Source organism: Liolophura sinensis, chromosome 7 (assembly GCF_032854445.1).
Source record: "Liolophura sinensis isolate JHLJ2023 chromosome 7, CUHK_Ljap_v2, whole genome shotgun sequence".
NCBI lineage: Eukaryota > Metazoa > Mollusca > Polyplacophora > Chitonida > Chitonidae > Liolophura > Liolophura sinensis.
Window position 1 is genome coordinate 39,588,151 of NC_088301.1, and position 25,258 is coordinate 39,613,408.

General features: G+C 35.8%; 1 protein-coding gene across 2 annotated transcripts in view; it reads right to left on the reverse strand.

Moving 5' to 3' along the window:
- Nucleotides 1-25,258, reverse strand: part of LOC135471735 (uncharacterized) — a 55,039-nt gene that overhangs the window by 22,776 nt on the left and 7,005 nt on the right. The window contains exons 1-4 of one of the 2 annotated variants that reach the window (XM_064751059.1): nucleotides 18,412-18,561; nucleotides 13,922-14,014; nucleotides 10,668-10,862; nucleotides 7,668-8,808 (exon numbers count right to left, since the gene is read on the reverse strand). In XM_064751059.1, the coding sequence (XP_064607129.1) occupies nucleotides 7,668-8,808; nucleotides 10,668-10,862; nucleotides 13,922-14,014 (1,429 nt within the window). In that variant the 5' untranslated portion in view covers nucleotides 18,412-18,561. Of the gene's footprint in view, nucleotides 1-7,667; nucleotides 8,809-10,667; nucleotides 10,863-13,921; nucleotides 14,015-18,411; nucleotides 18,562-25,258 lie in introns of those variants that run through there. The other variant, XM_064751060.1, reaches the window with a different exon arrangement.

Here is a 25,258-nt window from a genome sequence, read left to right on the forward strand (position 1 = left end):
CAGAGACCAGTCCACCAAACTTTACAAACACTTTTTCCCTCCAAAACTTATGGTGCTTGAAATTTGCCGAGGGTTATTTAGTGTCACCATGTAAAACAAGATACACGCATTAGAAAAATACAAGTTCAGATACACTGTAGTTCGACAATGTGTACCAAGCAGTTCCACCTGTAACAATGCACTAAATCCTGATGCCAATATCTCTGTTTTCCTTCTTAATCCTGCATGGGGCACATCACTTAACTTTACACTGAAGTCCTGTATGAGGTATGTCAATGGTGGGAGTCACGCTAGGAAAGCCTTGTAGCTGTTTTGACAACTTGTGGTCATAAAAAGAATATAGAACAAGTCCAGGCAGATGGCCACTGGTGCAAAACAGATCTTCTGGTCTACATTGGACTCCAAAAAGTGACCAGCTGGACAATCCGGTTAGACTTAGGCCACTTCCTCTCCACACTTTTGAGCCTCAGCCTAGCCCGTGCAGCATGGCCGTTGAATTGAATCTACATACGTACCTCACATATACAGGTAGACTTCTATACAGGCCACCTACAGCCCAGCCTGTGAAATACTGTACAGTATTACAATAGACCCGCCAAACAAGCTTCACTTGTCACTGAGGCCCTCAGGCAAGATGAAATTAGCAACAGCATAAAGAGGCTCAGCGCATGGTGAAAAGAAAACTCGCTAACGACTTATGCGGCACAGGCGCGGCAAACGAAAACCTGTTGCACAAGAATTTTGCCACACATATGTGTGCCTAATGTTTCGATGTTTTAAAAAATAAATAATTTATCTATTATTAAGCTTTTCTAAATTTATGCAAGACAGTTTTTAGTCATAAGATTTAAGTTATCAGCTTACTTTGCATGACAATGTTTCACTTTCATTTTTCAATAATAAAACCTTATCAATTAAAATTCAAGCTTGGATAAAAATGTACATAAAAAGACCTTCTTGGTTTGTTAAATTTCTGAACATTTTAAAATGTGACTAAAACATGTAAACGTATATTAACATTATGTTGAATATATTAATTTACCATCATGTAATTTTTTTACCTGTGTAGCTCACACATTTATCACTGGAAAGGAGAAAATCAATTTAAATCTGAAAATGATATCATCAATTCCATTTCCTTGTTGCTTAATTTTTTAATCAATTTAACAGCACTGAAATGTTCATACACTGTTATAGATTGATCCAAAACTACTTCACAAAATTTTCGAAATCAAAGGAATTAAAATGTTATATGTTATCTTGCCACATCACAATTAAAAGAATTAATTTACATTTATTACCCTGTTACATTTCAGATTCTCAAACCATAAATATTTTACATCAATACACCACTCACATAACATAAAAGGGTCATTGTGTATTTACTGTACTCTGACCTACAAGTATAATCTTTCAGTAAACACTGTACCAGCACCATTGCAAGCACTGTTAATATGTGGGTGTAACGAAAAAAAAACCAATCCTTAACCAGAGTCAACCCATTTTCATTGCAAAGAGGGGGTTGGGAAGTTTCAAAGAAAGAGAACATGTAAATACTTTCACTATTTATCAGGGCCATTTTGGCTTTAATTCAAACCCAGACCAATCCTTCATCTCGGCAGTGCAGACAAAAAAAAATATATTTTATGTGAACACACCTCTAAAAAAGTCATTAATACAAACAAATACCCCACTCCCATGAAGTATGAAAGTACATGATTATGTACATAACAATATCTTATCCATAGAACCTGTACTTACACCGTGCCAAAGTTCAATACTGGTGGGCTGTTCATTACATGTTCAAGACACTTTTTCTTTATCTTAGTGTTTATATTCCAGTTTTTCAATTTTTTTTTTTAATTTCCCCATACATTTTGATTTTTTTTTTATTCCATTGGAGATAATTTGCACCTTATTCAATATTATTCCACTGATAGTTTGGTTTACAAGAGTAGGAACTAGACAGAGCCCAATGGAAATCAACACACTTTACAATATATCTGACAAACCTCTTAACATAAAGAAGCAACACAATCCTTTGGTGTTGGGTGTTGGATGTTGTGAATGCTTAACCCCATTGGTCAAAGATGGAAAAGCCATGCCTTGGATACCATAGCCAACAAGAGCCTTTTACATGTACTTGATTACATGTTTAATGTATGTTCCTTCAATTTACGCCTATTCCTGCTTTACATTTATGCATCCATTTAACTATTTCAAAAATTTCTACACACATACAAAAAAAGGTAAAAAAGCAAAGAAGAAAAATATGGTGTATGTGTCTATAAAAGTTAAATTATAAACTAAGTGAGTGGATGTTACATAAATCTATACTTTCTAAAAGCTTAAAGGAAAAGACCTACAAAAATCAAAGTAGGCATCACTAAATCACTTAAAACTATGCATAAATATACTTTCATTTATTTTTTTAGATTTTTTTGAAGGGAGTTAGGGCATTTAAAAATTTGAATGCTATGGTGGGCTTTATGGACCTTACTATCAGTCTCGGAACTCTTACATCACAGGGAGTTTTTCCAATCACGACACTGAATGTTGGAAGAAGTCTTTTTACCCACGAGTAAAAGACTACTGATAAAAGATTCCCAGAAATTCCTTCCTTCTGGTGAACGTCAAGAAAAGAGGTGATATGACGTCACAGTTTACCTAGATACTGTCAGTATGGCTTATAAAGCCCACCGTACTATTCAAATATTTGAATGCCTTTCAACACTTAAAAACATCTGAAAAATAAATGAAACTATTTTTATGCACAGTTTTCAGTTGTCTGTACGAACCGTACTTCACATTTTAGCTTTCTTTTACTTTAATGTTCAGTATCTTTTCATTGTATGACTATATAGCTTATGTAGGCCTATAATGATAATTTTCACAATTTACAACTTGTACATATGCATGTACTTGTATATGAAGTTGATATGTTTCCATGAATAAATTTGCTTGCTGCAGAGGTATTACCACTTTACCATCCCGTACAGACTAGTATACCTGTACAAAATGTATGTAGCCATCCACTTGAAGGCAGTCATGAGGACACTGGAAAGCAACAAACTTAAGCTTAAGACCTGCTACCTTTAAATCTTGGCATGTATGTATGAATTAGAATCTACCTGTTCTTGAAATTAATGTCTCAATTCAAATTAGACTTTATTAAGACACTTGGTTCACAAAGTACACTTAATGTCTTTATATACACGTGATGTACAGAATATACACATGTACAGACCCCGTACCGTGACAGCCAGCATTAAAAGCAGAATCCGCCGATGCCCTAACAGTAATTACACTGAATATATTAATCTAGATGAACATCATGGAAGAAAGCTTCATAGAAATGGGCCTCAGGCTCACGCTTTCAGATTATTAGTATAGTTTGGCCATGTTAGGTGATTAAACGGTTATGGTATTTTACTTCCATTAAGTTTAAAATAATTTGTACAAATAAAACTTATATATTTTTCTTGTTCAACTTTGACACTTAATTTCAGCACTTCATGGCTGCTGCTCCAGTGGCAATGGTAGGGCTTTAGCTCAGACTTGTAAATGGTCATAATCAAATTGTACATTACAACACTCAACAAAGTATGGCTAAAGGGACGTAACTTCCAGTTCACGTAGACTCGTTGCTCATTCAGAATACAAGGGACAGTGTATATAGCTTTACTGTGTTACATGTACAGCAACTTGCAAAATGGCAGTACAATGTCACAGTTCCAGAGGACCAGTTAACTGTTTATGAGAGACAAAATTCTTTCTTATATTACTCAGTTTCAGCACATTATAAAAACACAATGCTACATTAATGCTATGTGGCTGGTTGCTCGTCGCGAGGTGAAATGGCTTTATACAGGTGCTCATGTTGGGACTCTGGGTGAAACTTCAGGTACATGGGAAGCCAGACAGAACTGCAATTAATCATTCCCTGTCTCTCTTTCTTCTTCTAATCTACGGGAAAACCACAAGATGTGTAATAACTGGATGAACAAGTTAAAACATCCACATGACTGACTCAGCAAACTGGTTTTGTAATTGGCCTTGATAGAAATTATGAAACTTTTCAAGGTATATCTCAATGTTCTTAAAATTCTTGACCAATGAAATCTTTCTGCATCAGTTCAAATCACATCAATGTTGAATTTTTCCATAAAATGAACAGTTGACAGCCTCATAAACACAGCTATACGTATATGTAAGAGCTGATGACACATACACGTACAAGCATGGCAACTTGTCTTACCTTACTCAGTACAGCGTTTAAATTCATGGTACAGTACATGTACATGTAGGTTTCAACAGGTAACATTAAATGTCATTACATTTTATCACATTATGCAATGTCTCACATTCTGATTTATCAGCTAAGTGCCACTACCAGAAGTTGCTATATACCAGAAGTTGCTATGGGATCTTTTGACAACAGTGCCACTCCCAGAAGTTGCTATATACCAGAAGTTGCTATGGGGTCTTTTGACAACGGTGCCACTCCCAGAAGTTGCTATATACCAGAAGTTGCTATATGCCAGAAGCTGCTATGGGGTCTTTTGACAATGGTGCCACTTCCAGAAGTTGCTATACACCAGAAGTTGCTATGGGGTCTTTTGACAATGGTGCCACTTCCAGAAGTTACTATATAACAGAAGTTGCTATGGGGTCTTTTGACAACTGTGCCACTACCAGAAGTTGCTATAAACCAGAAGTTGCTATGGAGTCTTTTGACAATGGTGCCACTACCAGAAGTTGCTATATACCAGAAGTTGCTATGGGGTCTTTTGACACTGTGCCACTACCAGAAGTTGCTATAGAGTCTTTTGACTACATAAATTTTTGACAATTAAATCTATTTAAATAATGGTTCGCAGTTGGAAAACTACACGCTAAAATTACTTCAAGTGCACCCATATTAGCTATGGGAAATGATCTAAAATTTTGCCCATGACAAAGTTGCACACTTGTCTCAATTATAAGAGTTCTATTGATCTTTGGAAGGTGTTTTGAGGTTTCTTTGGAAGGTATGACAATACTTCAATGAAAAATGGAAGTTTCAATAACATCGGTAATATGTTGATGACACTTTGTTACAACAGTTTATGCGTATGAACAGAAAAAAAAGGTGTCCATGATGTTTTGACTATCATCTCCATAAAAAGCCACACATAACATTTATGAGCAACATCTATGGAGGTGACGAGTGCTGAAATGTATCAAAATAAAAACCATAAAATATATATGCTGTAGCCAAATCAAAAAGCTGAATGAATAACATAAGTTTAAATCACACAAATTTCATCATAAAATTTCTCTCGTTCCTATTTTTTTTTCCTGTTTGTTTTGTCCACGAAACCTGATCTGAGTCACTACTGTCACAATGCTGAAATTCAAATTACATGATATATGCAGTAGTTCCTTGATCCAGTGGCATTGTTTCTTCTGAAGGCCAGCAGGCATCAGTATTCGTTTATTTTACATACATGTACATTTAGGTTAATAGTGCAGTCTAAACAACAAATAGGCATCATCATAACAACCATCCTAGAGTAAAAATAAAAACCAACAAAAAACTTAGCATACCAAAACTATTTAATCTAATTTCATACATAGTTGTAAAGTTGTAATGTGAACACTGTGAGCCAAAGGTAAATGCAACAAAAATATACAACAGTCAATGATTAATCAGGACAACAGAACCGGTGAACACAAATTTACACATGTAAATTTAATCCATGGCTGTTATATTTCAGAGACAGTAAGAGTCATTTCTAAATTATAGCATATGACAAAACCTCTAGTCCGTGGCACATGATGAAAACAAATCACCTTTTACATGCAAATATATTCTTTCACATATTTTTACACAATTTCAGTTTATCAATCACAGAAGCTGAAATTATTTCTTTTCCATGCCTAAGGCAGAACCACCCTCCCAGCCTTTCACTTATTTTATTTGATGTTTTACACAGTACTCAAGATTATTTCAATTATATGACAGCGTTATGATGAACTGGCAGAACCCAGGGGAAAGCCACGCCCACCCGCAGGTAGCTGACCGACCTTCCCACCTGTGGCCAGCATGAAAAGGCTCTACAAGGCTACATTTAGCCGCGCTGGGAGGCTAACAACTTGGGCCACAGAGGACTCTCTCTAATGTTCAGACAAATCTGCCATTACAAGGATCATACTGTTCATACAGGTATATGCAGGATCTAGCAAAACCAGTAGGACCTGGATTCAGGCAATGATAGGGATTGATCATTCCTAGTATTACCTGACAAGTAGTGGAATTATTCCAGTTGTTACGTTATACGTAAAAAAAATGTACTTTCAAAACTTAGATTTGCAAGAAAAGGCTATCAAAGACCTGTAAGATATGTAAAACTTCAGTTCACAAAGAACTAAAGCATTTAATTTCTAATACGAAAAAAAAGAAAGAGACGTCAAGGTCATGAATTTTATGGTAATTAACACACATTCAGAGCATCAGCAAATGGAAAATCCCCTTCAAGTTATTGTGCCTTACACATATGTGCAAACCTGACCTAAATAAATGCAATATTTCTTGAGATACCACCCTAATATTTACCCTGACACTAACTTTAATAAACACAAGACTAAGTCATGAGTTGTTAAAGTTCTGGTAATTAGTATGCATACAGTACATCATCATTGATGGAACATCCCAATCTTGTTATTGTACTTCACATGTATGCAAAACCTGAGTTCAATACAAGCCATATTTTTTAAGATACCGCCCATAAAATTTGTTGGACATCCTTGACGACGTTCGTGTCAGATATGACAGAAGCTAACAAATATCTATTATTTCTTTCATTCTGATAAAACATGCATGAACAACAGAAGACAAAACAATGTGACAAACCTCTTTAATTCTGAAGATACTATGCATATGTAAACATTAAGATATATATTCTTAACATTTCAATAAATATAAACAGTCAGGAATTCATTCAATTTATTCTTTAAATGATCAATATCTTTAGAAGTGAATGATATCATTTCAAACTGCTCAACACATTGAACAAACTTTTATTGAATAAGTGGAATGTCTGTCTACATATACATGTACACACCATGCACAACTGTTTTATTTGTATGAAAAAAAATTTTTCTTTAATTGGGCATGCAACGAACAAAATCTTCCAAACAAAGATTACGGCAGTGGAAAAAACTTACAAAGTACACACAAAGGCAAAACTTACATCCAAAGTAGCTTAATGATGATGATAATGTTACATATAAATATAAATCAAGAGAATATGAACTGTGCTGGAAGTACAGAGCCAAACAGAGCATGATAATAATACTCTAATGAAGAACTGAAATGATCATGCAAGTTACTAACACTATTAACATATTCTATGAGACAATTTTCCTCATCAGTGTAAAATGATCAAGAGGATAAAGGTAACTGTTTCATGGTTATGTCCATTACTGTTTGTAAGGTAGAGTGCATGTACTTACATGCATAGTGATACCACTGTATCTGAAGAGCAACTGTGTCAGACTGCTGTAAAGGGACATCACTTCGTAGTCTTTTGCACAGAAATTAATGACTTAATAATGGTATTATTTCAAAATAAACACAAGATTAAAATTAAAATTAAGATGATGGCAAAAGAATGTGTACTCACCCAAACTTTGACTTTGATCAGAAACCTGGTTGTGTGATTTGCTCACTACTGATGTGATGTTGAGTTTCTGGGAGTCTGACCGTTGGCGCGAATTTTGTGAAGATTCAGGTCTTTCATTTATAATATCATCAATGGAGGTAACAGGAACAGGATCTGCTTGATTTTGAAAAACACCAGTACTGTTTTTACCACTTGATAGTGTAGACGAGATTTTCTGATTCGGAATAATATTAGTTTTATGCTGTGCTGCTTGAACACCACGATTATCACTGACTGAGGTTTTATGATCCACAGAATCCATCTGCAACGTGGTTTTGAAAGGAGGATTTTCAAACTTTGATATGTGTCCATTGCTTGAAGTCTGTTTACTATCACCATTAACTCTGACAGCTTGTGAGGTTGTGGCATCAGAATTTGACCCCATTTGCACAGAACTGCGGTAAGTTTGTTTTGATTTTGAATTTGGTACCTCTCTTGCTGACACATTGTCCGCCTTTCCCACAGATGATTTTCCAGAAACATTTAAAGATACTTTTCTCCCTTTCCCTGGAATATCATCTGGTTTCTTTTGCTCAAATGTTTGACGTAAAGCTGAAACCTGTGGAATTTTGTAAACAATCTTCTTGGGTTCTTCTTTCACCATTTCATCACCATTTCGTTGGATATGTCTTGGATGATTGGAGACCTGCTTGTTGCTCACAGCCTCACGTACAATGTCCTTTTGACCTCTCTCTGTTGGGAAAGAGGATCCTGAACTGTTTGTTGAGGTAACAGTGTTCATCTTCATACTCTGTAAATCTTTTGATTGTACATGCACATGATTTTTAACCTGACTGTTTTTGGCACCACCATAATTTGAGTTCGACTGTGAGATATGATTGCTTGGTTTTTGTTCAGTCAGTGATACCTTTACCCTGGTTGTCTCACTATTCTGAGTGGAAGTTTTTGGTCTGTTGGAATCTGCGATTTGGTTACCCTTTTGCACATTTCCTGACCAAACAGAATTGGACAAGTGGTTAACATTTGTTTGCTGCACTGGAGCTTGTGTTTTAACAGATGGCTCGGAAACATCCTCCTTGATCACAGTATTCTCCTGAGTTGCTGCACGTTTCCTGTCTATTGTCTGTGTTCTGGAGGGTTGCTATGAACAAATCAAAATCAAGGGGTTAATAAAATAGTTACATTTGTGATAATTCAATTTTAAAAAAACTTTTTCCCCTCCATTACTTATGCTTCAATTTCAAATATATTTTGATGTCCATTGGACAACAAATATGAAGACCTCTAACACATCAAGAGATCCAAATAACAAGTGGTATGTTTTTCATACATGTAAATACAGCTCATTATATACCTACACCCAACTCATTACCACGCTGCTGGGAACTGCTGGTTGATACAGTTCAAGATTTATAGGTGGATTGGTTGCAACCAATGAGGTTGCAGGTCACTGATTTTGGCAGCCGCTTTTACAGAGCTCTCACACAGAGCCGAGATCGGCAGATTTTTAGTGCTGAGTACGTAAAGTGTTAAATTCGAGGCATGTTGGGAAGACTCGGGCGTTGAGTTGTCGTGACTTTGTCCTGGCAAGGTCATGCTGATCTGGCCCAGTCCTGGTGAGTCAAGTTTTTTTTTTAACATTTTGAAAATTTTGAGTACTTGTGCTAAATCATAAATATATCATGGTGTAGTCATAGAGCCGTCATTGTACTCAGGACTCTGTCATACAAGTTGTGCTGCAGTCCCAGTGTTGTCGTAGTATGGTCATATTGTCGAAATGGTTTCTCGATTTGGGGGAAGCTCATGCTAGACTCGTACGTTAATCCTAGAACAGTCGTGACACTGTCGTAGTACAGTCGTACCACTCCTGTATACATGTTGAACACTTGTGGATTAGTCGTATTGTTGTCGTCATGTCGTAGTGTTGTCGTACAATACTCCTGGGTCTGTCTCTTCTGTTTCCTGCATATTAGCATTGCAGCTAGGGCATCGTACAAAACAGTCTCTTCCTCACCTGATTCTGTCAACATTTTAACAGTAGCCATTTTGAATAAAGATGATCAAATGATTATTGTCTAATATCGTTGAGACGTCCTACTCATGGAGCGGTCGTGCATCTGTTCTACTACACTCTTATTTCATTCTGGTCTGGTCTGGTCAAAGAAAGGTCAAAGTTAGTTGGGAACAAGTCATGGCTGTATCTTCCCACTGTCCTACTACAGTCCTATCTCATAAATGACCAACCAAGACTAAGCCCCGATTAAACAGGACTGCAGTAGGACTATACACAACAACAACAACCGGAGTAACCACCATTTTTTTCACCACTAAGCCAGCCTCCAGTCCTGAGATAAATCGGCCTCGTGGGAGAGCTACTTTAGTCAGCAAGGGAAGGAGGGGGTGTAGATTTAGTTTCAACCACCTCAACCATAAACCGAAGTACTCTCGTACAGGTAAAAAAGTCTTTGGTATGCAATGAAACAGTCCCGATGGAAAAAAAAGATCAGTTACAATCAAAGATTGTGAGTAGCAATGCATCCTCCCTCCCTCTAAAACTATCCTTCGTATAATCACATACAGCATATCACTGATCATCATGTATACTCATGTATACTTAGTGAGTAATATGCAGAGTTTTAAATGTTTGGTACACCAAAATATATACCAATCACAAGCTTCTCACACGCTCAAGGTAACCTCTGGGTTTCATAGTGATCTTATTAGTTCTGAATACCTACCCAGATACCATAAAACATAGAGACTGAGGGACAGAGTTGGCAGTCCAATATTTCCAGTCTCAATACATGTACAGCGCAGATGAAATTGTTATGGTCATTGTGACCTGTGAGTTTTGAAATCTTGCTCTTCGCAAATATAAACCTATTACTGACTTACATATTTTGAACAAAGAGATGCACAGATGAACAAACATCATTTTGTTTGCCATGTGCCAATGCATGTACTTAAAAAAATCAAATTTATTGATTTTATGTTTGTTACCTGAGAGAAGCACTGCATGCTTCTGTTCATAAGTAGAGTCAATCGAGACTGGCTTGCCATGAGGTCTTTTGAAATCTGACGATACTGTTGCGTCCGCTTATCCCGCAGGCCCTCCAGCTGTTGACTAAGCGAGTTGAAACTCTCTTGCTCTGTCTTCATCTCTTGTTGAAGACTAGAAATTGTATCCATTAAGGCCTGAAAAATAATTTAAATTTTCAAATTTGCTAACTACACATGCTACAAGCAGAATAAGCTTACTCAGCTCACATCATTACTTAGATTTACATGTCTTTATTTGTTTGTTGTTCAACACCACACTCAAGAAATTAAATGCGAGATCTTGGATTTTAATGCTGAGAACAAATTGGGTTTTTTTTTTTGGTTCAACATTCATTTCAACAATGAGGTTTTGCAAAATAAAACTACATGTAATTAACAGTGATGTACATGTATATATATTAAAATAAAATCATGGAGACATAATGGTATCTTAAAATGAAATGTTCAAGAAGTTATATGTACATGTACTTCTGCTGTTCTCATCTCTAAGGAATCAGAAATAAGTCACAGGTATGTACAATGTATGTACAAAAACGTGTACATAACATAGCCATTACAATGTAAATGCAACTAATATATCGGTAAACTTTTCCCATCATTATTTCTGGCGCTTTTTATGTTTAATGGTACAGAAAACAAAGTTACATATGCAAATTTTAATTATGCCAGGTAGTCACTTATTCTTCCCTTCACCACATTACAATGATTCCTAATTTTTGTTTCTGAACTCATTAAAGTTTACAATTGAGTTTAATGAAAAAATCAGAAGGGCAAAAGTTTCACGTACTTTTTTGTGAAGGCAAGGCAGAGGATGGCCACCTTTACAAATCCTCAAAAAACACATGTCAACTCAAAATAATGTTTCATGCCAAATATACAGATGTAACACATAAGACTTGATGATGATGGTTTTTGAACTTGATCTGAGGTCAACCTGCATGACATCATCAAGCTGCATACAAAAATTTATCAGAATCCGACAATATTTGGAGCAGTTACCGTAGGGAAGCCAACAAGCAAAGGGAATCACACAATTCATTAAATTTGCAAAAGTCATGCACTGATAGAGTCATTTTTTAACTGATCTCGTAATCTACAAAGAGATCCTAAATATTGTTTTCACCAAACTGAGACAATATTTGGAGCAGTTACTTTATTTAAATGAATAGAGAGAAAATAATATGCCTTGTTAAAATTAGGATAAAAATATAATAATTTTCATCCTCCCAAATTTTGATAAGAAGTGCTCTCAAGGTTATTATTTGTAACAAAAAATAAAATATGAATGCAAATTAAAATCCAAAATCTTTTCACACAGAATGCTTATATTTTACAGTACATAGAGCAACTGAAGATGTAGTTCTAGACACTACACATCTATATTAAAAGTTGCAATCTGCCCAAAAGCTCTAAATGCTTAACTACATGTACAAATTATTAGTACCTAATCATTTTATACATTAAAACAGACTAACTGCTAAACTACAGCATGAAAGTACATGTGCTGAGAAACTTAGAACTCACTGTTAGGTAAAATATTTTCTAGAAATGGACAATGCTTCAGTAAAACGTACATGTAGGTTTGCAAGGACTGCTGTGAGACATCCCCATACCCCTACATATGACTGGAGAGGAATCCATCATGAGCTGGGCTTGAACTCATGGCTATCTTGTTAGTGAGAGGCTACTAGGTCATTGTTCTGCAGTATTGTGTTAATGCCTAGTAACCATTGGATACCCTTTGGCACAACATAAACCAAAACATGGTTTCATTACAGTGGATTCACATGCCAAATCTGAGATCTATCCCTCAAGTTCTAAGATGATGTGAGCAAAAAAAAGATGGACAAATCTGGTTATAAAGATATCCTAAGCAAACAACGGATTCACACTTCATGAATGAGTGTTGTATCGTCATCTTTAAATGCAGATATCTTGTGGAAAGGAAATACGAACAAAAAGATGAATGAACACAGGCAAAAAAGTAATCCCAAGCAAGGCCTCATCATAAACCAAATCTGAGATTAATCCATCTTGTCTGAAACAGTCATTAAGCAGAAACAAGAATTGGGACAGACAAGCTGAAACCAGTATACCTCCTACACTTCATGAATGGGGGTGTGAAAAACACAAATGGTAAGTGACAGAACTACTTAAAACTACCCTAGATGTACACTATGCATGTGGATGCTTACAACAACAGCCTACATGTATATTAGCATTACTGCATGCCTACATGCAGTATTGTCATTACATGCCTACGGATCAATACCTAAGTATTTTCTGCAGAAAAAGATAAAAACAAGAAATATGGCATTAAAAATTTTTTCTACCATTCTCATACACCACTCACCCTTGCTGGTGGCCACAAAGAGTAATCCACCTACACGTACATGTATAATATAAGGCATGGGAATTCCATTAACCAATGTACAACGACTCATAACACATGGCTATTCCGTGTATCCTTTCATACATTTATAAGGCACAGATATGATTTAACAAAAATATCTTAAAGTATCATCTTATCACAATGAACAAAATTATATGCTTTTGTCCAAACATTAAATTTGCCAGATAAGTAAATGTACTGAATGTTTAAATATGCTATTTCCGATACAATAAAAAGAAGGTTAACAGTTAGAGTACATCAATGAATCGACACAAACTACCAAAGTCTATTAACCTCATTAAACTACTCTAATTCCTCAACCTTTTCGCATATGAAAGAGCAATGGAATTTATGCACAGTTATAAGTTAATTTTGGAAACAAAACTACATTGGTTGGATTGGCCAATTTCAGGGGTTCACAAAAAGTGTGACAATGCCTTCAGAATATGTTTGAATAACCACCCTGCACACATGCAAAAAGCTTGAAGAATTACCATACTATATGTAACTAATCCTGACTAAAAATTAAATCCTATGACTGATAATTAAATATTATTCATCAAAATTATTTCACTGTATTTTAGAGAGAAAAAAGAACAAATAAATTCAGCTTTATAAAACAGTCACAGATTAAGCAATAGCTGGATTTGAACACATGACCTTCAATCTTGTGACATATGCCAGTGAAATTAAGCAGTCATACCTGTATTAAAATCTAAAGAGTTCATACAAGCATCAATGTAACTGTGATTCACTGAAAAACACCATCTGTTAAAGACAAAGCTACATGTATAATACTGACCTTAGGTTCCATTGATGAGATTTTCTTTGTGAATGTCTCATCATTGTATGCCAAAAGAACCGCCACAGCTACTGCGCCCCTATCGCCCGCCATCTGTGAATGGAAATAAATCTCATTAAATTCACTTAAAACATGACAAAAATCTGCTTTATTATGAAATCTGTATGGTTATTTAAACTAGTACAGTCACATGATAAATGTCTCCCGATATCAAACTACTGAAGCACCAGGAGGAACTTAGACCTTTAACTACGTATGTATACATGCTTATTACTTGTACTGGTATGTAGAGAAAAAAAATGTACTAAGATTATGGATGTCAACATTCTGATGATGACCCCTACCACCTACGTATGTACATGTGTACTTATATATATATACACATGTATGTGCACAAAAACAAAATGAGAAAAGTAAAATAAGGATAATGAATGCTAAGTCACCAATAATATGAACTTCCAATTTGTTACAACAAAATCTGAAATGAGTGAACTTTAATGTTGTAAGAGATACTTAGGAATCACTTTATATGCCATAAAAACAAAAGTGCATGTCATCAACTACATGTAAGTACCCGTACTTATGTATTTAATGGTTGATCACTTTAAAAACACATCCTCAAGTATCACAAGCTTGCAAATACTTCAACTGACATATACATCAATATACAGCAAAGTGATTAATATAAATAATAAAGTTTCCTTACTTTTTTTGTCAACACATACAAAGGTCACAATTTATCTGGATGATAAAACAACTTCCCCATAGCTAACATATACCTTCATAGCCACCATACACTTTTGTCTTCACCCACTGATACAGTGTATACATAAACTACACCTCATCAGTTTAATAGTGAGTACGGCATCTTTACATACATGTACTGTACAAGCATATACACTATAAGGTGTGCCTCAAAAATATAGTAGGGGAAAAAAACAACTGTAAATAGGTTATGGATTTTGTTTCTCCTCAGGCAAGATAGGATAATGATGAACTTCTCAGCACTGTTATGATGACTGCTACTTTCTTTCCCACAAATGAATTCCTGTATTCAATGATAAATGCTTCAACATCTGAAGACACAAGTTTTATTTATTTCAAAGGTCAGAAATAAGCTTGATGAATATTAATTCTTTCATTTAAAATCAACATCAAATGAGAACAAATTCAATTATTATACTTTTATGATCGATCTATCTTCAGCCAGTAGAAACATATACATGTATACGGCAAATTAAGATTAAATCAGATAACTGGGTATGTCAGCTTCAGACCAGGAAACAGACCATGAATACAAGAAAAGACACAGTCTTGTTCAGAGAAAGAAACAGTAATTATACATGTATTTGATTCTCCTCCCCCAAAGCTGTTTCCTGAATCACAAACACCTATGTGTGTGATCCGATCATCTCCACAGGTAAGCACAACATATTCCTACAAGTATTTACTTATTCTTCACGATGTCAGCGTAGAGCTGTAGAGAGAAAACAGTTCCCCCATTATTAAGTAACATGCAGGCTAGCCTACTTTAGAAGTTTTAAGGTACGAGTCTGAGTAACTGGACAGACTGATTAAGTGACAGGTAGTACGGCTTTGTGCAGGGGTGTATACCTACAAGTAGAAATGTCAGGACATGCTTTGAACTTCTAACTATGCCAGAGGAGTGGCCAGAAAGATTATTCAGGAACAAACTGGTCTCTTAGCCTCTAAACTGTAAACACTCTAATTTTTTATGTGAAATCTATCCTTTTCAAACAAAACCTAACATGTACCATGTAGAAGTGAAACTGGCACCCACATGTCATGGTAATGGCTTAGATAATGGCCTACTTGTTCATGTTTGTTTTGGATAGGTTAAGGCATTTATTATTCAATTCAGGCTGAATCCAGATTCCCAGATAAATACAGGTGTATCATCTGACAGAACTGTGGTCTTTGCAGAAAAATTCAAATTTATGCAGAAAAAAAAAAGTCACTCGAGTCTGGCACTCTGGGTAAATCATCCATGAGCAGTGTAATATAAACAATGTACAGTAGGACCAGCCTAATGTATGCTCATGCATATGAACTAACAGATGAATGGACCCACAGATCAAATGATTCCTAACAACTTGCTGCCATATTTACCAGCAGAAGGCATGCAGGTGTATAGCTACTTCATCCATACATAAAATAAATAAGTTCAGCTCTTTTTTCAGGTATAGATGGACAAATTTGAATACAAGTTATCCACATCACATATGTTGGTCTAAACACACCCATACACCAGCTGAACACTGCATTTGGAGAAAAATGTTTAGTTTCAGAATTAAGTTTATGTATCACAGGAGTTCCAGCTAGAAGCAGCACCTCACAAGCTTGTATTTATTTTTATTTACATGTATCTTACCATTGGGTTATCAAAGAGTGAGAAGTCAGAAAGTCACCTGACAAAAACCTGTATTGTTTGTCAGATCTCAAACACATGTATTCATAATTCATGTCTTTGAATGTCTCATGTAACTCAACATTGTCCAGAGGAGGTAATGGCTCAGGTGTCCTCCAGAGGTAAGCTTAATGTTTGCATCAAGCCATAAAATTGGCCCGGATATGGCTCTTGTGCTTCATGGTGTTAATTGCCAATCAATAAAGCAATCAATACAGGTGCGAACAGTGGAAACATAGGGAGATGGCATGAGTCAGGTGTTCCACTGGTTTTCACTCCACCAGATGCTACAGGCTTCCACATGTAGGTCAATCCATCCTATCAAAGGGTGACAATGGTATTAAGGTTTCACAATTTGTGTTCATTTGTCCTTGTCTCCTGCGAAATGTTACCTTGAGTATTCACTTCACAACTGTAGATGAATACCTCAAACATGAAGCAGTCCTTGAGTATACCAATTCTACATGTAACACCTTACAGAGTCCTTCATCAGCAGATAGCCTCTAATACTGCCATACTATAACACCGAGATGGATAAATGGATCTATTCACCTGTAAATCTATTTCATTGTTTTATTTATTTATTTGACTGGGGTTTTACACAAGAATATTTCACTTATACTATGGCGGCCAACATTATGGTGGGAGGAAACCGGGCAAGGCACCAGTATTTTAAGGAGGTAAAATAATGCACAGGAGCATCTGTACACTTCAAACTGCATTTTCCTGTACGTATAAGCCAACATTCTAAAAGTAAAGCTTGTAAAATACAAAAGAAATACATGTATGTCAACATTTATTGTTAACATGGCTGTGGTTTATCGTTGAAATCATACAATGAATGCAATTTACATTTAGATTGTGTTACGAACACAGACATGCTCTGAATCATGGCAAATGTTATACCTCTACTGGTAAAATATCTAATATGCATGTTTAATGTAAAATTACCAGCAGGCATACACACCAAAGCATTTGATGTATCTGAGGCATACATTTTATTTACTTTAGCTTCTGGTACAGTATATAAATAAACCTGATATATGCATGTAATCATTGCAATGATCAGCTATGAGTTTTATAAAACCACTGATATTGGCTGCAAAAAATGCTAACCCCTGTGTCTGTATTATCCACATTTTTTATAAATACTGCACACGTATGCATTTCAGTAATCTACATGTATTTAAGCAACACTGTACACTTACATCGACAGACAAAAATATGCCATAATGTGTAGACCTTGATTTTAGAATGAGCTTGCTGTTCATAACTTCTATAATCAACTTAGAAAAACCGAGCATCAGCAAACTGCAGCCATATCATTATCACCCTGCTTGTTGTCAAACATGGGATAAATACTAGTTTTATTAAAATTTGTCTATATACATGTACACGTAATATAAACACGTCTTAACAAATCAATTACTTACATTAATGCTTTGTCTACTTGTACATGTAATTTTACCATCTGCCTATAATAAGCCAGGCAATCATGGCAATAGGAGCTATGAAAAATGCAAGGAGTGCAAGTGTAATCTGTAACATATGGCAGCAGCACAGCTATGGGCTACACTGATTTGTGTAATATTTATTAATGGTAGACATATAATGGTATAATACAGCCATGTGTAAAAGCCCATGTAGCTATTATAGGCCTACAGGGTAATTATGTATCAAAAGCTTCATGTATCATTCTAAGAATCATCAAAGAACTTACAGTACAAAATTCCCATTTGGAAATTTAGTTGACCAAATTTCAGAGTTCAATATTGTAATGATCAAAGATCAAAATACAACCATTCCACCAATGTTATATACATGTACATGTAGTTAAATGTGTTACATAAACTAAGGAACACAGAATAGCCCTCACATGTACCTTTATGTCCATACCTGTGTTTATCTACCTGTACATATAGCTATCTAGAAGGATCAAGCCATATCACCTGACAGGGTACATCACCATATACATCTATATACACATGTGCTACTATCACATACTCTATACAGACAAGAAAACATCAGCCACACAGGGAAAGAAAAAATGAACAAACCTTACCTGTCTGTCGTTAAGAACCAGTATTTAAGGTCTGTTGTCGGTTCTGGCCAGAGGTACCATCCAGGCACTACTGGACGTGGCAAATCTGGGTTCTGGACATTACTGAGGGTCAGTGTTTAGTCAGCTGGTTTTACCTAGGATAGTCAAGGTGTGTTGTTGTGTCGCATATAAATGAATGCAGATAGGCAGGTTTAGGCTACACACAACGTAACTTAAGGCCAGGCTGGCCGCCTCACTCGATATACTCCAGTGAACCCTGGCACACATGTAGCCTGATACCACTGGTTAATCTGTCACCGGCCAGCCAGCCAGGCCAAGGAAGAATAATGCATATTTTATTTTGTCTACAAAACTATAGTATATAAGCTGGAGCTTACATACCAGGCTTTATCTGGATGAAATCTCAAAAACTCCATGTGTTTGTTGAGTACAGATAGACTGAAAGATTGGGGCAATGCCAATCCTGAAATTTCTATATCAGTTTGTGCACAGTGATGTGCTGGCACAGATACTTGTAGGTGTCACCCTGGTCCAGTTACCACATTTGCAGGTCTGGGCTTAGTATTCCTTCAACAAGGATAAACTGACAATTGTCATTTTTTAGGTATTATGTTGTCTTGGCTGGTCATGGTAACAAAGTCTGTTGAAGACTTCTACATGAAGCTTGACGGTCAAATTTATATGTAACAGTGGTTTCTGTTTACTACTTTTCTCAGTTCAAATTTAAACTATTATTCTCCTATATTTATGTATTTATATCTTTTTTTTGAATGGGTTAATGCTGTATTCAAGAACATTTAACCTATATGACTGCAGTCCAACTCAGGTATACGCACCAGGGCCTAATCTGGGTTAATTCTTGTATGTGGATGCAACCAGCCCTTCCTGACTTGCACCTAAAACTGACTCTTTGGAGCAAAAATTTGTTCTGAAAAAATAGGTAAATATACCCTATTCAGCCTTTCTGAGTACTGTCTGAAATCAAAACAAGGTACCTGTCCTTCCACACCTAGTTTAGGTCCTGTACACATGTACAAGGGTGAAGTAAGCCAATGCCCTTCGTCAAGTATATGACAAGTGTCCTGACATACTGTATAGCTGCAACCAATGAAATACCTTCCTCCAAACTTAAGAAACGCATATCCTTACATGTATATGCTAAAATGTATTCCTCTGTCAGTATATCCAAATATGCACTGAGTACCATGATTAATTTAAGAAGTACATGTATGCATTGCAAGAAAATGTTTCAGTTTAATAAGCCTGAGAAGTATGATCAGCCTTATCATTTCATATGGACAGCATGATCAGCATTATCATCTTGTGCAGGCAGTAAGATTAGCATTATCATCTCATATGGACAGTATGATCATCATTATCATCTCATGTGGACAACATGTTCAGCATTATCATCTTGTGTGGACAGTATAATCAGCATTATCATCTCGTGGACTTTATGATCAGCATTATCACCTTGTGTGTTCAGTATGATCCGCATTATCATTTTGTGTGGACACCAGGATCAGCATTATCTCTTGTGTGAACAGTATGATCAACATTATCATCTTGTGTGGACAGTATAATGAGCATTATCATCTCGTGCGGACAGTATGATCAGCATTATCACCTCGTGTGGACAATACGATCAGCATTATCATCTCGTGTGGATAGTATGATCAGTATTATCTCGTGTGGACAGTATCACCAGAATTATCATCTCGTGTGAACAGTATGATCAACATTGTCATCTCATGTGAACAGTATGATCAACATTATCATCTAGTGTGGACAGCATGATCAGCATTATCATCTTGTGTGGACACTGATCAGCATTATCACCTTGTGTGAACAACATGAGCAGCATTGTCACCTCCTGTGGACAATACGTTCAGCATTATCATCTCACGTGGATAGTGTGATCAGCATTATCATCTCATGTGGATAGTGTGATCAGCAATATCATCTCGTGTGGACAGTATGATCAGCATTATCATCTAGTGTGTGACAGTGTGATCAGCATTACCATCTTGTGTGGGCAGTATGATCAGCATTATCATCTCATGTGGACAGTATGATCAGCATTATCATCTAGTGTGTGACTGTGATCAGCATTACCATCTTGTGTGGGCAGTATGATCAGCATTATCATCTAGTGTGTGACAGTGTGATCAGCATTACCATCTTGTGTGGGCAGTATGATCAGCATTATCATCTCATGTGGACAGTATGATCAGCATTATCATCTATTGTGGACAGTGTGATCAGATCATGTGTACTCAGCCCTAAGTTGTGTAACGTTATATATTTCCACTTTTTCACCAAGTAGAGTACTTAGACAACTCCAACAAATGATGTAAGGCTATACATGATTCAATATTTCTGCCTTACTTAAACCATTTTCCATTCTTGAAAATGGATTAAAGAAAATAGGAACAAGAGTCTGTTTGGCACTCTTACAATGTAACAAGAAAATATGCATTTATCCTCGAACCTGATCCAGCTAAATGATGACCAAAAATGTGATTGATTTATTTATTTATTTATTCATTTCATTGGTGTTTTACACCAAGAACATTTCACTTACACTATGATAGCCAGCATTATGGTGGGAGAAACCCTTCAAAGCCCGGGGGATAACCCCTACCATCCGCAGGTTGCTGACAACCTTCCCACATATGGCTAAAGAGGAGCTAGCATGAGCTGGGATTGAATTCACAGAGACCGGATTGATTGATAAATGCGCCGCACTGGTGTGCTAACCTCCTTGGCCAGAGAGGCCCCCAAAACGTGATTGATTGGTGCACAAAATTTCATCTAAATGCATATATACTCTAATTCTTTAACCTTTTCCAACACTACTACTACTAATATTTTAAAACATTCTAAGATAACCATGGGGTGTAGAGAAATAATCTGTACAGTTTTATGATTTTTCGTGTCATTGTCATAATAACTGTAGGCATAAATTCCACTGAAAAATGTGCTTTACAAGTTGAAAAGTTACGAGAGTTGCTGATATAAAAACAAAAAAATGAATACCACCAATAGCAAGACCTCCTTGGGAAAGTAATAAATATGTAGCTCAAAGAATCCAGCAGAAAACAGAACTTTATTCAATTACCCGAACATTGTTCTATATCATGAAGAAGTTAGTAAATCCCCTTATACAGGATCTACATGTAGATTTCAGTCTACTCATTGTCAGCCAGGGAAGGCAATATACTTTTAAAGGTAGTTCTGTAATCAATTTATTTTTACACAATACTGTTGTTTTTGTCAATTTCAATGGTCAAATTGGAAAACTTTGAAGACTAAAATATGAATTTTCATCATGAAATTGACCAACCCCTTAGAGCACACACATGGTGAAATGTGAAATGACATATGCCAAGGGTTTCATACAGGAAGGCTACCAACATGATCAATGTGTGAACATCATTTCTTTTGTTACATGCACAATATGTCATTACTGAAAGCTTAAAATTTTCAAATAAACTATTGTCAATGTGTCAGTTTTCGTTTTCGAGAATAATTTATAAAGTAATTTTAATGTAAATGTTTACAATTGTACATTGAATATTACATGACAACATATGGAAAATGTCAATCAGAATGTCGTGACATCATTTATGGTGACCGTCATGCACATTATCCATTTTCAGTTTTTGTGATGTCTGCTTACATGTCAAGATATTTCAAAATCCATGAGAAACAAGCCATGGCATATAAGTGCAACTGTCCAATATTCTTCAGTTTATTTTTGGCGAAACATAAACTAGGCACTCAACCAGAAATTTAAAAAAAAAAACACAATCAACACAATATATTTACTCTGATAGCATAAAGTTTTAAATTGAAAAACTGCTCAATTAATAAAATTAGTATGATCTGGAAACCATCCAACAGATTAGATTAGATTCATAAAGTTCAATATACTGTACATTATTAATCCACTTCTCTTATATATGCAAACATTTTGAAGAATTAGAAATTAATATAGCTTATATGATATGATAAAAAGGCAGTTCCCCTTAAATTTAGAATATGAACACTGAGTCACATATGGCACTCATTGGTCCATTATCAATTAATCATGTATACTTGTATAAATCAACCTACTATACTGTACCTTGGGCCTGAATGTAGAACTATACTGTTACAAGTACCCAGCGCACATGGCTCATGAACTTTAGAGAATTTACAATGCCCACAAGTCAACTTAATTCATTACACACCTGCATATGCATAAGGATAAGATATTAAAACAGGGCCAGATCAGAGATCAGATTTCTCACATGACGTCTATTTTTAACCATGTATCAGATGGCAGTATGTAATTACTAGATAGCTATACTTCTTACATGTATATATAGTCCATGCAGAATTACAGATGTAAAAAGTTAGCATTTTCTCATCTTGGTAAGTTTTTATTGACTGTTCATGTGACCTTGCTTTTCTTTTTTCTTTTCTTTTTTTACTCCAATAAACAGAAATCAGACGCCTACAATTGTGTGAGGTACAGGCACATGTACATGTACATACAATACCATAAATATCACAATAATTATACTCTAAATTTAACCTGAAAATGAATCATTATGATGTGTTTAAAGTCAGACCATAAAAATGCATGAAATGCTGTATGCTTACACTGTTGCTGTTGAGGAGCCTGCAACGTCATGGACTTGCATTGACATGCTCAGATTCCCTTCATGACACACAGTGTTTTACATTTGATATGTATAAATATACATATCTACAAGTACATTAGATCCTATATGATGTGCATGAGTCTGCCTTAACATGGCTGACTCAGAAAATTGGGGTTTTAATCACTCTCTATAGGCGTATACTCAAGTGTGCATTACTTAGCCAAATATGCATATATGTACAGTCACATTTTCATCTTATATAGGCTAGATACCTGTGCCTTTTGCACAGAATCTAATTTGATGTACGTGGTATGTCATATGTTCATTACACGACTTTTCTGCTTGTAGTGAAGGTATACCTGGGCTGTCGCTGACAGACGGGTCTAGACAGCCTTATTAATTCCAAAGAAGAAGTCATAAAATGGTCCTTAGACTACAACACACTTTCATTTCCAGCTCTTGCTGAACTGACTGCAGAAATATTTGACTTTTGATGTGAGTTTTTTTTTTTCTTTTTTTTTGACTGCCCTAGTTCCACTACTTATTATTTCTATGATTGCACTATACAGTAGCTAATTAATCATATTTTTTATCAGAATAGTATATTTCTCCCATTAGTTACATGCACAAGTATCACACATAATCAAAAACTATCCATGTGCATACATGTACATTTTAAAGATGGATTGACTTATTCATCTACTACAATAATAGGCATAAAAAAAATCCAAAGTGTAGCGTTGTAGAATCCTCTGGTTATGGAGAGACAGAAAGATGGCAGCTATAATGGTTGCTTGAAAACTAATAGGTTTTGAGAAAGAAAAATCTTTACAAACCATAAAACAGAAAGTGCATGTAGTTACATGTAACAAGGTATTCTTCACAAGTATTACAAAATAAATGTATAATTTGATTGAATGCCATCAACATCAACACCTTAAGAGTAAATTAACACCCTTTGTCTGGTACCTGATATACATTTATCTCCCATTATAAAGTCAAATCAGCGAGATTTGGATGATAGTCTGAAACATCACTGGTAAGGCTGCAGTTGGCTACAAGAACAACTCTGTAGTTGCTGAACACTGTTCAGTTTGATTCACAAAAAATAAGTATTACTTTGTTGAGTGGATCCATTTGATGCAAAACAGAGGCTGAAAGTAAGTACACGTCGCAACAAGTGAAAGTAAACAGGAAGAAAGCAAACTTGTTTATTTTTTTTCATTTTTTTTTTTTTTTTTTTGATTGGTGTTTTACACTGTACTCAAGAATATTTCACTTATACGACGACGGCCAGCATTATGGTGGGTGGAAACCGGGCAGAGCCCGGGGGAAACCCACGACCATCCGCAGGTTGCTGGAAGACCTTCCCACATACGGCCGGAGAGGAAGGCAGCATGAGCTGATCTTGAACTCACAGCGACCGCATTTGTGAGAGGCTTCTGGGTCATTACGCTGCGCTAGCGCGCTAACCGACCAAACTTGTTTAGGACACTGCATACCCCAGTATATAAAAGTAGAAGATTTTGGTTGTAACTTCACTTGCTTGACAATAATGTTAGAATGTACATCAAAACATTGCAAACTAATAAACAGAAAGATGTTATCCACATATATACACCATGTAAATTTCTAAATGCCTTTTTAGAAAACATACATATTTATCTAAGCTTCCATAACTTAAAAACACATTTTTTATTATGAATAAACAGGAAAATAAAAAAGTGCACAGCTGATGCATTTCCACATTTATTCACAAAGAGAATGGCTATCAATTCAAATGAAGTTTGTTACACAATAAATGCACTAACCTTAGATCTGACCACTTTAGCTCACAGTAGTTCCCTTAAATTCCTCATTGAAGAGGCTCTTCCAGATGAAGTGTCTAGTTTATTTATCAGACAGTTAAGAGCATGATGGTTTATCCCTGTTCGACACTCACTCACCTACATAACACAAATGAGATGAGATCAGTTTACTTTACTCAGTTTACACAATTGTATATATGTACATGTACACATGAACAGTGAAAGAAAAGTCTACACATTCCTGACATTTACAATTCACCCCACAATAAGAGTGGTACATTCGAATAATTTGGTTGTAACCAATGAAATGTCAAAGTTCATAGCTACATACACTTTATATACACAGGGTGGTAGGAGATGGAATTATCTTGTCATTTGATAAGACTG